At 39.1% G+C, this 15,666-nt stretch overlaps 1 protein-coding gene across 1 annotated transcript in view; it reads right to left on the bottom strand.

Annotated features, from left to right (window-relative positions):
* col25a1 (collagen type XXV alpha 1 chain) overlaps positions 1-15,666 on the bottom strand; it is a 232,752-nt gene that overhangs the window by 31,975 nt on the left and 185,111 nt on the right. The window contains 17 exon segments of the mRNA XM_084711919.1: positions 391-417; positions 859-912; positions 1,005-1,058; positions 1,589-1,624; positions 2,006-2,086; positions 2,916-2,942; positions 3,725-3,775; positions 4,030-4,092; positions 4,235-4,315; positions 4,447-4,491; positions 4,651-4,695; positions 6,336-6,359; positions 7,622-7,699; positions 8,012-8,056; positions 8,836-8,880; positions 9,650-9,718; positions 12,325-12,387. Of these exon segments, the coding sequence (XP_084568045.1) occupies positions 391-417; positions 859-912; positions 1,005-1,058; positions 1,589-1,624; positions 2,006-2,086; positions 2,916-2,942; positions 3,725-3,775; positions 4,030-4,092; positions 4,235-4,315; positions 4,447-4,491; positions 4,651-4,695; positions 6,336-6,359; positions 7,622-7,699; positions 8,012-8,056; positions 8,836-8,880; positions 9,650-9,718; positions 12,325-12,387 (888 nt within the window).

Genomic DNA, 15,666 nt, shown 5'->3' with positions numbered 1-15,666 from the left:
CATTTAAAATGTCTATTTTCTCTCCCATGATTGATTTTTTTGGTACGTAACCGTGTAATAAGCGAGATAATGCACAGTGGGCAGGTCATTATTGTGAGATATACCCCGACAGGGTGACGTTGGACCCCGACAGGAAGCTTAAGATCATCCTGCACATTATCCTTTACATAATGACGACTCAATAATTATTGGGTCAGAATGTCCAATGATCCAATCAGAAGATCGTCTTTAGTTTTATTTCTCATATACATTAATGCAGTTGATTCTAGAGAGTTGTCCCCATCCATTTTTTAATTATTTTTCTTCTATATTTAAAAGCTTTTTGATTCAGTGACACATCCCTAATGCTGAGAAAGAAAACTGAGCAAACAACAAGTTTTAGCGACTTACATCCAAGCCTGGTGTGCCAGCGGCTCCCTGCAAATAAACAACATTAGTTGTATCGTCATTAAGTAGTTGCAGCTCATAATGTTTGACTTTTACGTGCATCTAACGCTCTTAATGAAAGCCTGCATAAATATACAGATCATGCCAAGTTCAGCAAATGGCGTGTGTTGTCTCTTTCTCTTAAGTTTAAGTGTCATTATCATCCAGAACAGTTGTAAGAACTTCTCAAAAGCAAAATATGAGAGCGTCTTCAACAAATGGGAATGCACCCTAATTTTTAGCCCTACTAGTGAAAGCTCAGAGCTCAATGTTAATCACTTGTTTCCTTGGTCCAATAGTGAGGTTTTTAAAGTTTATTTTGATTCATCTGGAGTGTGAATGCATAAACATGAGCTCACACAAGGGTGCTGCTAACATATCTGTACTCATCCCTGAAAAAAGATAATGTTTCTATATCCTGATCACACTTACAGGTAGTCCATAAGGTCCCCGTGGTCCTGGCTCGCCTTGTGCTCCTTTCTCACCCTGATAACAAATGAATCACATGAATTATTCATTACACACTCACTTTAAAATGAGTTTTAAGGTATATAAAATAAATTAAATATTGATCTTACTATGTCACCCTTTGGCCCAGCTGGACCAGCTGGACCTGGAGGCCCGTCAGTGCCCTGCAAAGAGTCGTGTTGTCATGGTGAGTTTGCATCACTTTGCTGCAGCGGGTATTTCAAAGTAAAGTTTTAATTTTCCAAAACAGATAATAGATGGAAAGCAAAAAAATCAGGTTTAGCATCCACATCTGTACAATATTCCCATCTGGTTTGACCTACAGTACACCCAGCACACAGAACTGCCGCTAGTACACGTGCATTTGGCCACAGAGGACGTTTACAACACTGCTGACACAGTTAATGTATGAGTGTGTGTTAATGCCGAGTTAATGCAACACGGGACAAAACGAGAGCCTGGAAATGCCTGCTGTATGGTCGCTATTCTGGGCTCATTACCACTCATGATACCTAGCTAAGATGTAAACATCCAACATGTAACTTTCTGCTCAGTCAGGATGAAATACAATAAAATGGGGTGATGGTGGGAAAGATTTAGAGGAGAAGGGGGGAGTGGGGGCTGTATGGAGGGTGAGAGGGAGAAAAGTAGGCAGAAGTTGGGTGGTGAAGCCTCTTGGTCACATGACACTCACCCTAATTCCGGGCTTGCCGTCCAAGCCGGAGGCTCCCTGTGTGGTTATGGAGGTATGAGTGACATGAACAAGGCGGGATTAGTACCAGATGAACACTGTTATTAGGACAGGTTGATGGCAGGGTTTACAACAACTAAATTACACTGTGTGTTACAGGGAGGTCGCAAAAATAGTCAGCCCAGGCAAATGAAAATGAGGACAGAAGATGGAGAGGACCATACAGACACACACACGCGCACACATGCATTCACACACACACACACGCGCGCGCAAACACACACTCAAACGTGTGCACTAATGCACAACAGGAAATCGGAGAGGGCTAAAATAGAAATGAGAGATTTCTATGGATGTCTGAGGAAATAAAGGACAGAGCTTTGTGGCTGGAGGTATCCCATGGTGCACTGCTGTACTCACAGGGAGACCCAGAGGTCCGCGGTCCCCTTTGTGTCCAGGTTCTCCTCGCATACCCTTCACGCCATGCAAACCAGGTTCCCCCTTAAAAAACAGAAGGCAAACAAGGGAAACAAAGGAATATGGTCACAGTTAGTGACAATTTATCCAAACAGGTATGCATAAGACTGTCATTACACTGTCATAACCATGTCATGACATTAGGGAGTCTGTTTAAGACTGTTACAAATGAGTGTCATTGTTAATGCAATGTTGACATTGTTTGAGATGCGTTTGTTATGACAACTTGACTATAACAGACTTAAACTGTCTGTCATAAGTAAGTTGGTTAAATTCAATAAATGTTTTTTAAAAATAAGGTTTTTATTAACATTCTATGGAGTTAACAACTGTTGACAAGTTTCTTATAAATGTCTTAAAATCTAACAACAAAGTGTTTATTATGATTATTATTAAACACGTATATAGTCTTGCTAACACATATTAATGTTAATAAGTATCTCATAAGAGCCCTATTACCTATCAACCAACACTCATTCCAAGCAACCTGTCATCTTCTGTGTCACCAGTAAAAGAAAAAAAATGGAAGTTGCTCAATAAAAATCTGAGGACTCGTTAAAACTTTATGAAAATCACTTCCTACAGTAACGCTACCTGTTTCTGCAAGAAACCGTGAAGAAGACATCTAAAGCTTGTTCTTTTCTACGTTTCATAAATGTTTCACTTTTGAAGGGACGTAAGTTACAAATGTTTCATATGTTATTAACTTTTTATACACCAAGATTCGCAATGTTACAAAGTCTTACAATTAAATGTGATTCTCACCGAGGGGCGTCGGTTAGAAGGACTAATAAAAAGTGCCTTTTTTAGTTTAATTAAAGTCATACTTTAATTAAACTTTGTTGAAACTTACCTTTGGTCCAGGGAAACCATGGGGGCCCTGAAAACATGAAAACATGGCAAACTATCAGATCAGATTAGTCTCAAAATCAGCTATATTTATTTCTTATTTTATACAACTAAACCTTTTTTTTCATCCGTCCCTCCTCTAATCTGTCTAATCTTCATCATCTCTACTTGTGTCCAAATCACATTAAATAACTGACTTGACATTTCCCACAGTCAAGCAGTGCCAAGTCTTCGTCTTTGTTTTTTTTTTACCCTTTGTTCCTAGGTGATGTTACACAAACACTGACGTCAAATTACCCAGAAGACACACTGGTTTACTGGACTACAAATACTCAACAGGAAGATGCAATCAGAAACTGACAGCACCAGTTTAATGGCTGCAGATTTGTCTTGTGGCAATTAAAGCACTGGGGTGTATGAGGACACGGTTGGAGGTTACGTAAAGTCAGTATGTAAAGGGGGATTCATAACCTGCATGTTTAAACAAGGGCTTGTTGTAACATAAACCATAGTGCTGTTTATACTCAGTGTAGATACTGTCATTAATTCATCTGCAATTACAGTCTTATGACGTGTGTTTTCATTCCTGCAAACTGAAAGAATAAAAAACACCTGACGAGAAACAGGTTGGGTTTGTTTGCAACAGGGAGGAGAAAGGTTTGGAGTGTTGACACACTATATAACATCTCATTACATTACATTACTCAAATCAATGCTATGTATGGAATGTATATTTGTAGATTAATGATGTTTTGAGATGCTTCAAGACCTGCAGTATATTTTCCCCTGATGTGACTTTTTAGGAACACTCACCATGGGTCCTGGGGGTCCGTGGGGCCCCGGTGGTCCTGGAGGACCGCTGATCTGCAAATATTAAACATGCATATTTTATTACTAAATCATGGTGATAAATGTGCAGAAGAGTGTCAGGGCCAGGCGTAAGGAAGTGTCGAAAATAAAGTGGAAATGTTGAGGATAAAGTCAAAGTCATAGTCAGAATACTTGTCCGTATTAATGGCTGCATTTCACACTAAGAGCATGGAATTTCAAAATAAACAGCAGCAAGTACATGAGTATGTTTATGGCGCGTCATAATAAACATCTTTAAACTGACTTACTGAAGGACCTTGAGGACCAGGCAGACCTGAATCTCCCTTGTCCCCTTTGACCCCGTTGACACCCTGAGGAACAAAAGCTTCATAAGACGTGCGTAACCATCTAATAACCATCTAATAAGATTTTTTGAAGAGTTCTCATGACTGCAGACACTTTTCAGAGGCTTTGATTTAGAAAATAGTGATAACTGTACATGTAGATTCTTACAGGCAGGCCGGGTAAACCAGTTGTTCCTTTATCTCCTGAAGCTCCAGGCATTCCCATGTCTCCTTTGGAGCCTTTGTAGCCCTGAGAGGGGGAGAGAAAAAATGCACAAAATGCAGTTAAAAGCCTTATCAATAAAACGTGACTTAAGTGAAAGTCTTTCTCCTACGTAAACTAATTAAAAATCGATGCATGATTGTATTTAACCAACTCACTCTTTCGCCATCGAGTCCAGGTAGACCAGGCATACCACGATCCCCCTGAAAGAAAAAGACAGGGCAACATTTTACAAAACTGAAGTGCTGGTGTTACTGATTTTATTTTGCACTCAACAGATAGTAATAAATTGTGATTTTGTTGGTTGAAGAAAGTGAAGGGCTGGAAAACGTGAGAGAAAAATGCATAAAATAATAGCTTACCTTGAGACCCTGCGGTCCCATTGGCCCAGGAGGTCCAGGAGGACCCTGAACACAAAGAGAGACACAGGAGAGGATTTAATGAGGCTCATATTCAGCTGAGAAAATATACTTCTGATTGGTGGTGATCAATTTAACTTATGGATTGAATACAACTAGATTTCATCAACAATGGAGCTGACCATCAGAATGAAATGACTTGCAAACAGCACAAAAAAAAAAAGGTTAGCAATCAGTAACGAACTATGGCGCTCAGCTGAAAGACGCATGCCAAAGTCAAAAACATGTTAGCTAGAGCATATGGATAAATCATTACCATCATTAACAGATGAGTGTTACGTATTTTGATCATGATCATGTTGGTATTAAACCATGGATTTCACTCAATTTGAATCTGAGGCAATCATTTTTGGGAAGAGGGGAAATATTCACGCTGTGCATTCACATCTAAAATTCAGGGGTTTGTTGCTAAATGTTGCAGAGTGAATGAAAGATAGAACAGATAAAAGAAACATTCCAATGTAAAGGGATTTTTGGTCAACAAGTTAAAAAAAAAAAATCTGCTCAGTATGTTAGACGCTAAACATGCTAATTCTCCACCATGCTAACCAGCGTAATTCATAATGTTGTTTTAATCCCTGTGGGACAAATGAAGGAAGTTTAAAAAAAAAAAAAAAACTAAATCCGCTTTGAAAAAATTCTGTAAATTTAAAAGTATGCCATTTAGTCTGTGTATGTGTGTTACTTTACTGTACATGTTTTTAAACATCTTGTCATATTTTTATATTTTCTCCTCTACTTGCACTTCTGATTCTGATATTGTTTTAATCACTTGGATATATAAATCTGCCACTTTGACAGAGTAAAACAAAGATGAAGGAGGATTTTTCAAACTTAGTCAATGCTGAATGCTTCCTTTGTTTTAAACAGTGGGTTTCAAACTTCACTCACAATTTTTGTTTGAAATTCCTGAGTTTTTTCATGGCAAATAAATGATATACAGCGCTTCCTTAAACATTAATAGTTTCCTCTCACTTTCTCTGCAATGTGCATTTTTTCTATCCTGCTATGCTATTTGGCTCCAGAATTGCTGAGTGGAAACTTTATTTCACATTAATTGAAGACAGTGGTTTAGGAATATGTAATATATAAGAAAAAACCTGAAACAATGCAGGACTTAAAACTTGATTTTGAACAAAGAATCTCTTCAAGGTGGATCAGTCTTTAGGTCTTCAGTCAGTATTATGTTTTGTGCATATTTCTAAACAAATTCTCAATTAAATGAGCACAAATCAGCACGCTGGAGTTTTGTCCTCGGCAATCTTGCCTCTGCTATAATCATAACTGCCTGTACATGGTATAATTTTGACCAAAAGTGGACTGAGTGAGGTTTGGAAAACCCTTTTTCAAATATTTTCTCATGAGGTCGCTTGAAAAGGATGTTTTTCTGACATTCAAGGAGACAACCAGCGACTTAGGCAGCTCGTAGCATCGGAAGCACAACCGCAGCGCCGAACGCCATTTCATTCGCTGTTAAAGCAAACATGTCGCTGGGTGAGGGAGCACAAATACAACAAGGCAGTGCAAACCAAGGTGGGGTCTGGGTTGGGCCCATGCGAGGGGACAGAGATGAATCACTTGTGGAGACGACACAATGCACAGAATACACAGAGCCTACAAGTAATTACCGTTACTGTAATAGTGGTAATCTTCTGCAGTGGGCCAGAGGAGTGGAAAAGGGGAGGAGGTGAGAGATAAGATTGTAGAGGTCATACAGGAAAGAAAGCTTTGTGTCAGCAAATTTCTGCACAGATACACCCTCAAAATGAGTTATTTATTAAAGATGATAACCTTTTTTATCTGTAGAGGACATACCCTGAGAAATGGTTCATTTGAGGACACTGCACTTAAATTTAAGGAAGTTATTTTCATATGAACCATGGATGTATGCAGGAACTTGAAAATTAAGATTCCCTCAGCTTATAGTAGAAATTAAACACACTAATATGCCATAATACAGCACAATTTACACCCTTACATGTTACAAAATAAATTAATATACATCTATTTGGCTCTCTTCAGTGTAGTTTAAAAATCAGTTTAAGCATACCCAATATATTTAGAATAATTTTACTGATTTACTTTGTCACCAGACAGCTTTTTCTGACAAAAAACAAAGTCATGTAAGCTAAATATCGCTCTCTCTAAACCAACCAAACTCCATAGGCGAAATCAGTAATTTTGCCTTGTTAAATCACAGGAGTTGCTGGTCTACTGCTCCCTCGATCTGCAGATTTGTTTGTGTTTTTGTGCGACTTTGGTGAATCTGAACCGACCCTTTAAAACACCGAAGTCACACAGTAACAAAAATGAGCTAATTGATGGAGGCAGCAGTAGACCAGCAACTCCTGCGTTCTGTGTGGTAAAATTACTGTTTTTGTCAGTGGAGTTTGGTTGGGTCAGAGAGAGCGATGTTTGGCTTATAGAGTGGTGGTTTCCCTTCAGAAAAGGCTGTCTGATGGCAAGGTTCAGCTGTTAAAATATTCAAAATGCAGCGTACACTTAACCTGATATTGATGCTGTGCCTTTGGGTGGGCCTGTTAAAATAGGTTATGTTGCCGACCCTGTCCACAGCAGTTTATTGCTCAGCTTCTGTGCTGGTACTCCTCTCTGCTTCTCTTCAAACTGGGGGCGTGTAAACTGCCATTTACTGTTAGTAATACACTGACTATGGATAAATACCTCATGCAACTCCACTTCAAACAACTGGAATCTCTTTAGTGCCCCTATATTGTGGCTCAATACCCCTACTTTTCATTGCAAATATTTTGTAAAAGTCTTTTCATATTGTGACTATGACAAATGATAACTTATTCATCAAGTAACTAAACTGAACAAGAAAACACTGTGAAGTTTCACTGTTGTCTTTCTGAAGTAACAGGAATGAGAGAAATGAATAAACGACTTGTCTGACCTGTAAAGCCTCCTGAATGTTTCCGTTGTAATCGATGATTTCTGTGGCTCCTTGCTCTCCTTTCTGCCCGGGGGGGCCCTGCACATTATTGACATTCAGAAAACACATTTCACACATTCTTATTCTCTCACACTGCACACCTGATTTATGCAGAACATCAGACAAATGAAACACTAATATCAATGTGCCTTTTTCCCCAAAAAACTTCTAAGATCTGACTGCTGCCCCCTGGTGGTAACCAGCATGTGGTTACACTGAAAGTAACTGCCAGCAGGGCGACATGTCATGGGAAACTGAAGTTTTGAATGTTTTACTCAGCATGCAACATCATGAAATCATTCAAGAAGTGGGAGAATAGAGGCATTTATCTTCTCTAATGTACTTTCTTACCCTCGGGCCGACTGATCCCAAATCTCCTTTATCTCCAGTCTCGCCCTAATGTGAGAAGACAAACAAAAACGATCAAAGAACTGCCATCACTGTCATTACTGCACGGTTATAATGATCTTAGATATTCCTACAGTGGAAAATTGTGGAACATGGACTAAATGTTTATCACATGCAGCTCATTACTGTGCTGCAACAAGCTCTACACTGTAAAAAATTTAGTGGAATCATCGTATCTTAATTTAACTTATGACCATGAGTTTTACTAACTTTAAGGCTTCTGACTTGAAATGCTGAGTTAAATAAATGCACTATACAGAGTTCAATCAACTCATTTAATTACGTTTCTAAAGAAACATCATCAGCATATTAGCAGACTTCCCAGCATGCATTGTTTCAGTCTTCCTTTTTATAGATTGAAGAAAACATACATGATGAAAACTTGCTGTGTGTCTCTTATGCACTTTAAGATAAGTCATGTTTGTTTGTTTTCACAGTAATGAAAACACTGACTGAAGAATTGTTGGTTCAACTTAATATTTTAAGCTTGTACTTGTTTATTTGACTAGAAAAGTTTATTTGTTTTGAATAATTTCGAAATTACCTCAGCTTGTCCTTTCAAATTCAGTCAACTTAAAATTTTAAGGTGGCCCAGACACTTTTTTTAGTTGAAACAAATAGTTTATTTTTACAGTGTAGTGTACTAAAACAGATGTAGTGGAGGAAATCTAAGATCTGGATCACCTACAAAGTCTAATTAGAGGATAAGCTAATTAAGACGCTGCCGTGTTCACCACATTAAAAGATAACATAACTGCTGTGCTCACCTTTGACCCTTTAGGACCAGGTGTACCAGCCTCTCCTTGTGAACCCTGCCATGCGTTAAAAAGAAAAACACAGAGGAATGATGTGAAGGACACTATAAAAAAAATAAAAAATAAAAGCGTGAAGATGTGAAGAGAAAATTAAAAAACATAAAACAAGCTCTTTATGAGTTCAATCGAAATTCATCATAAAATATTCAGCGCATTTTAAAATGCATATTTCACAAAGGAAATACCATCAACCTCTCATGCTCCTCCCGAGAGAGCAACACAGTCAGCTGCACTAAAATAAGCAGCTTTTAATATGCCATAACTGCCAAAGCAGCGGGGAAAGTGTTTATTTGAACTCCGGCATTGATAAAGCAGGGGTTCACTTCTGGGGGTTTCTAATAGGATGTGAAACAGATCTGTGGGTCGTCTCAGTTTAGACTGGAGCTTAAGCTACCTGCTGGGACGGTGCCAGACATAAACAATGGTAAACTAATTTATATTTGGTTTACTTTACACGGCCTCCAGGGAAAGCCTTGAACTCATTACAAGGCTGTAATGGCTTAGCCAGCTCACTGAATATTTGATGAATTGAATGAGCCCCCTTCTTTAGGAATGCACTACTTTTACTTATTTAAAACTCTGGGAAGTTTATAACATGTGCTTGGATCGATGAGGCTCTAGATGGCAGCAGAAATCTGTCAGTTAAACAGCTGAAAAGACATTTGTGAGTAATAGCAGCAGTAACTCTTAAAGACAAGCTGCTGAATGATCCGGTTTAGTTAATTCGTGCCATTTATGTTCGCACACATGCACTTGCGTGACTGACCTTTGGTCCAGTGGGTCCAATGTCTCCTCTTTCGCCTTTTCCCGGTGGCCCGTGTTCACCTCTCTCACCCTGCACAGACAAAAGAACAAACTGCTCAGTGACAAAAGGGAAGTTGCTGCTGTTTTCCTGCAATCTGTATTTAATAAGTATCAATGAGAACTGCTGATAGAAGCTCAGTTTCTAACCTCTCTTTTATTGCTAGCGGATAATCAGAGCCAGATTGGCTTTATTGGCCAAGTGTGTTTGCACATACAAGGATTTTTTTTCCCATTGCTCTGAATGTGGGCTAAAGAGGAAAAAGGACCATCCAGACTGTTACCAGCACAAAGTTCAACATCCAGCATCTGTGATGGTATGAGGGTGTGTTAGTGCCCACGGCATGGCTAACTGTGATGGTCCTGTTAATGCTGAAAGGGGCATACAGGTTTTTGGAGCAACATATGCCGCCATGAAGGAACATCCCTTCTTATTTCAGCCAAGACTCATTCAGCATGTCTTTTTTTTGGAATTGTCAATATATAAAAGAAGCACAGAAACCAATCACATAATAAAAACTCTATATAAAAGTCAAGAGTTCATAGGTTGAAACATTATAAACAGTGCAAAGGACATGGATATATGATGACTATGTCCAGTGTATGCATGTATACATATCTACATAATATATACTGCATCTTCTGAACATCAGGCATGAACAAGCAGCATTGACATGGAGGACATCTAGTACCTGTCTCTCTGAGTTTGCTTACTCGACAGATTTACATAGCGAATTGCAGATACTTATGCTGAGTCAGCATCTGCGTCATGGTAGCGTGACTTCTGACAAGGTTGAAATCTTACTTTGAAGAAAACATCAAAACATACACTTGCATCCTCCGTTCTTTTTCCTTAAATTAAGAATTTAAAGAAAAATGCAAGTCCTTTGATGCATGTACTGTATAGTTGCCTGCACTGTCTCTCAATGTGAAGTTCCTCAAGGCAGCCAATAGAGGGCGATGTGGTATAGCTCAGAGGCCGTAATCTCTCACGCTTACTGCTGATTCTTCAAACCAAGTGGGACACAACCATTATTCAGCAGTGTTGAAGCAATTAGGCTTTGGGTTTCTCTTCAAATAACCACTTACTAATGATAACTTAATGGCACGTGTTTGAAAATAAACCCACAGGCTCTTATTTTGAAAAACCCCAGTTGTCTTAGACCTGAACACGAGCAAAATACATCAAGTAAACTATCCTCTCCTTTTCAGTTCCACCCTGACATTTCATTAAAAAGTGGAGAGACACCAGAGGACAATGCAAGACTAATAATAGCTTGATTATCAGTGCACTGCAAACAGCTTGATGCAAAAGGACAATGTGAACATTAATTCTAGCGTGTCTGGATTATCACTGCCGGCTCCACGGTGTGATAATGTCACGACTCAAAGGGAGCAGCGAGGATTAGCTCATTCTGACCAATTCCAAGTGACATTTTGAGGAAACGGAGGCTTAATCACCTTGGTAAAGTGATAATAAAGGATAATTAGATCATAAACACAGAGGAATTACTGATTTCATATCACACTGACAGGATGTGACGAGCTGTAGAGGTGCACAGAGACGTCATTAACTGTATCTGTATCTGTTCAGCTGACAAAATTATCTGTCTCTGTATCTGTATTCGGATCAGGGCCGGAAGTGGGTGAGGCTTATATCAGAAACCACGTTAAATGTTTTATTTTCTAACCTAATAGTCATCGCCAATGCAACTGTTGTGCTTACAAACCATCAAAATATTTTGATGTTGGCATATAATTTATTCTGAAATATATTTGCAGACCTTTTTTTATCTCTCTTTTATGAACTGCACCTCACAACCATACCTTTAACCAGGCTACAGTGAGTGTCAGAAACTGAAGAAATATGTTTTGCAATTTGAAATATCCTGTTTTACATCTGAACTATTAATACTATAACATATGATAATATTACAGCATTAAAATTAAGTATTTGAGTAAAAATGTACATAGATACTAGAAAGTAGCACTCTGAACATTACTGCTCTACATTTTGGAAATTATTCTTATTTTCCCAAATAATAACATACATATTTGGACAGAGGAAATTTCTGCTTCCATCACATTATGTGTCCTTTCCTCAATAACGTATTCAGATTTGGGTGCACCCCTAATGAACTGGGTTCTGACATCTTTTCCAAAGTCAAATTAAAGCACTTTTAAAGAATTTTCAAGGTGCATTTTCAAGCTTTTCCAGCACCTTACAGCTGTTGTGAATTACATATTTAAATACATATATACTCAAAATGATCAATTGTGCTACAAACCACAATTAAAGCTAAATAAATAAAGTTTCAAGTTTCAAAACGTGTCACCTAAGTCGATAGACTTAGCATCTACGCAACATGACTGAGCCAACATCTCACTTTATTTTTTATTTATATCTAAAAAGCAAACTACTCAGTGAGGAAGCAGTTTATAATGAAAGTAATCCAACTGCAATTCCAAGCAGTTTCAAGCACTTTATCCAAAATCCAAGCGCTTTTCAAACCTCTGCCAAAGCTGTTGCAACTCATTTTCATTTCATTGTCATGAAGTATGCGGTGTGTCACTCGGAGGAGAAAGCGCCTCTCTTATTGTGAAAAACAAGACTGCTGTGGAAAGCTTAAGTCACCCCACCTTAGTTCCTGGGAGTCCTGGAAGCCCTGGCTCTCCCTGTGGGCCGAGGAATCCAGGCTCACCCTGAGAAAAAAAAAAAAAAAAAGCAAGTGTTACTCATTTTTTTCCCCGCAGGGCATGTCTGGTGTAGCACTGTACCTCCACCCGCTGCTAATGAGCGCTAAACACATACACAAGATGCATGGGCAAACATATTCAAAACGACAGGCATGCACCAAACTGCTCACACAAACACACACTCTGGGACATGCACAAATCACACACACACACACGGACACAAATTATCAGGGGCTTGCTAATTTATCCCCTGGTTTCACATCCATTAATGACTCCCACTTATGAGCCTTAATAGACGTTACGACTGACCTTGTTTGAAACTCATCAGAGCACACAGAAGTGGTCTGCTCGAGTGTATGCAAATTCAAGGTTCTCCGTCACTTATGAGGAAGCTTTGACGTTTTTGCATTTGCACTTTCCCTCATGAGGAGAGAGCTTCCAGTATGAGGTGTGATACTCAATATGATTTGATTTACATTATGTTTGATTGTGAAATAACGTAATGGGAGTGTATTACTTCACCATCTGCAACCAGCGTTCCTAACTAAAGTGCACTCTTAGGAATCAGAGTTCTTCTTGAGGGCTCAAGGTCCGACCCTGAGTCATTTGCTCCAGAGTGACACTTTTTTGGAAGAAATGGTTTGTCAAGGCTTCTTTGTAAGATTATGAAACTTCCATTAAGAACCCTTTTCTTTCAAAGAACCTTTCTTGGGTGTTAAAAGATGTTTTCACAACAGTAAATGAAACATAGATAGTTCAAATGATGGAAAACCACAGCATACAATCTATGGGTTTCAATCATTTCTGCCTCATCTGTGGAAGAAAATGTAGTTCTTCATTAGAACCTTCAGAAGACAAGATGGTTATAAGTGAAACTGTTACAAAATAAATTTATATTATATCCCTGGGTTGGTTCTAAATAAAGCCTTTAGAATATAAAAGGGTTGTGGGTGGAACACCCTTGTTGGGTTCTACATGAAACCATTAGAATGTAAAAGGATTCTTGGTAGAACCCCCTGGGTGGCTTCTGGATGAAACCTTTGATAGGACAGTCTGGTTGGGTTCTATGAAAGCCTTGGGATATAAAAGGGTTCTGGGAAGGATACCCTTGTTGGATTCTGGATGGAACCTTTGGAATACAAAAAGTTTCTCCATGAAAAAACCTGGGTGGGTTCTATGAAAGCCTTGGAATATAAAAAGTTTTCTTGGTAGAACCCCTTGGGTGGGTTCTTATTGGCATCATTACAAGGTGGAGAAGCTCTGGATAGAACCCCTGGAGAGGGTTCTGGGTGGAAGCATTTATACCATAGAAGGGTTCTCTGTAGAACCTCTCCTTGCTTCTGTGTGGAACCTGTCACAGATGGTTATAGGTGCAACCCTGTATGTTGAGTTCAGGGAGAGGATTCCAAAGTGGAACCTTTATAAAAGGTTCTACCATGAACCAAAGGGACAAGCAGAAGAACCGTATGTGGTTCTAGTGATCACCTTTATGTCTCGGAGCGTACGCCCAGATTAGGCACACTGGAAGCCTTTCTGAGGTAACGGACACTTGTTTCTCAAACTTTTAAACTTTGATTGGATAAACAGTCAAGAATGTGGAGCAGAACAAAGTGCAAGCCGAGCTGAGAACCCGCGAGTGCTACGTTAGCAAAATATTGTTAGAATCCATCAAGCATTCAGGCCCCTTAAGTAAAAACAGGAGTATATAAACTGTAAAATGAAAGGGCTTTTTACAAGGCCAGCACATTACAAGCACACAAAAGGAGAAAAACAAAACCAAAGCAGAAACAAGCATCATCTCATCGTGCCCGTGTGAGCATGCCTCGCATTCACATGTTATATTTCACGCTAATGATCCTGAGATACATTGAGGCGGTTGTTATTCTTCGAGCATAAGATGGCAGTGAATAATTATGTGCCTTTTGTGCATTAAGTTCACCATCTGCTGTTTGTCTTTTATGATACAGCAAAAAAAAAAGCAAGTACCCTGTCTAAAACAATAAAAGCCTGGTTTGAAAATTTCTAAATGATCAAATAAAAATCAAACTTCCTCTCTTTAACAAGCAGTAGTTTTGACACATTCTGCACCGAGTCTCTTGATGCCACTTCCAGGAAGTAGACTGAAGTTGTTGCCAGGGATGCAGCGCTCCAATCATTAATTCATAGACCTCCACACAAACTGTAATTAGATGGTTTTCTTGCTGACTTCTGGCAGTTCAAAAGCATCGACTATTTGGCCTTGTCAGTTTGCCGAGCTCCTTACTTTTCACCGCACTGAATGCACAGGTATTACTGTGGCTCTGCCACTCAAGCAGATGGACGTAGCCATAAATGCCATGTAGCAGGAAAAGCAAGCGCTTAATGTGTCATACATGAAGCATGACGATCAGTGTTGGGGGTAACACGTTACAAAGTAACTCATTAGAGATCTGAGATCACTTTTTGTTACGAGTAAGGTAAGGCTTTAGTTTTGCAATGAAAGTACTTAGTTATTTAGTTTTCATTTGAGAAAGCCATTACAATTTTGCTGCATTTCCACACAATTAAAGACCAAAGGTCTATGGACAGAAACGTTATATCTTTAATGAAGTTTGCTGCAAGTAAAGAACACCGTTCAGGAGTTCTCTCTACTCCCATGTACCTGTCATGAAAGCCTTGTAAGGGGAACCAAATATCCAAGACATTTTGATAAAATTCTCTTGCGTTATAAAAGTTTGTTTGATTGTTTTCATAGAGGCAGTTGTGCCCCTGCCAGGTTTGCTGTCAGATCACCAAGACAATATCGTGAAGTGCATTTAATGGCTGTACATACCACCGCAATCTACAACGCCGCCTCCGCTTTTGACTCTGTCTGAATGGCAAAGGGGCTTTAATACCATGCTAATCCTACTAATAACAAGAAAAATATTAGTCCTAATGTTTGTTGTTTGTTGTCAGAAACCTTTGGGGTAACTTTCGATTTTGAGTGACGGCGTCTAGTGGACATATTGCTTAACATCCATGACAACATAAGGACACATGGAAGTATGTGGGCAGTGACGGTTATATCATTTGACAAGGACGTATCTATTTTTGTGCACGTAAACAGGGTATGAATGACCGTGAAATTAGTTAGTTTTCACAGTAGGTAATGCTGCAATGTGAAGTGTCACTTTTCCTTCCTTTTCAATCTTGTGATGTAACAAGTTACTTTAAAAGTAACGCCACCCAACACTGATGACGATATGTCAGCGGAGTTTTGCTCTGAACTCTGCTACAGATCGGCTGAAGGGGATGGACAGGGAC

This window comes from Lutjanus erythropterus, chromosome 23, assembly GCF_056507025.1.
Source record: "Lutjanus erythropterus isolate fLutEry1 chromosome 23, fLutEry1.hap2, whole genome shotgun sequence".
NCBI classification, from domain to species: domain Eukaryota; kingdom Metazoa; phylum Chordata; class Actinopteri; order Lutjaniformes; family Lutjanidae; genus Lutjanus; species Lutjanus erythropterus.
Note: the sequence above shows the minus strand (reverse complement) of the source record. Positions and strands in the feature narration are given on the sequence as shown.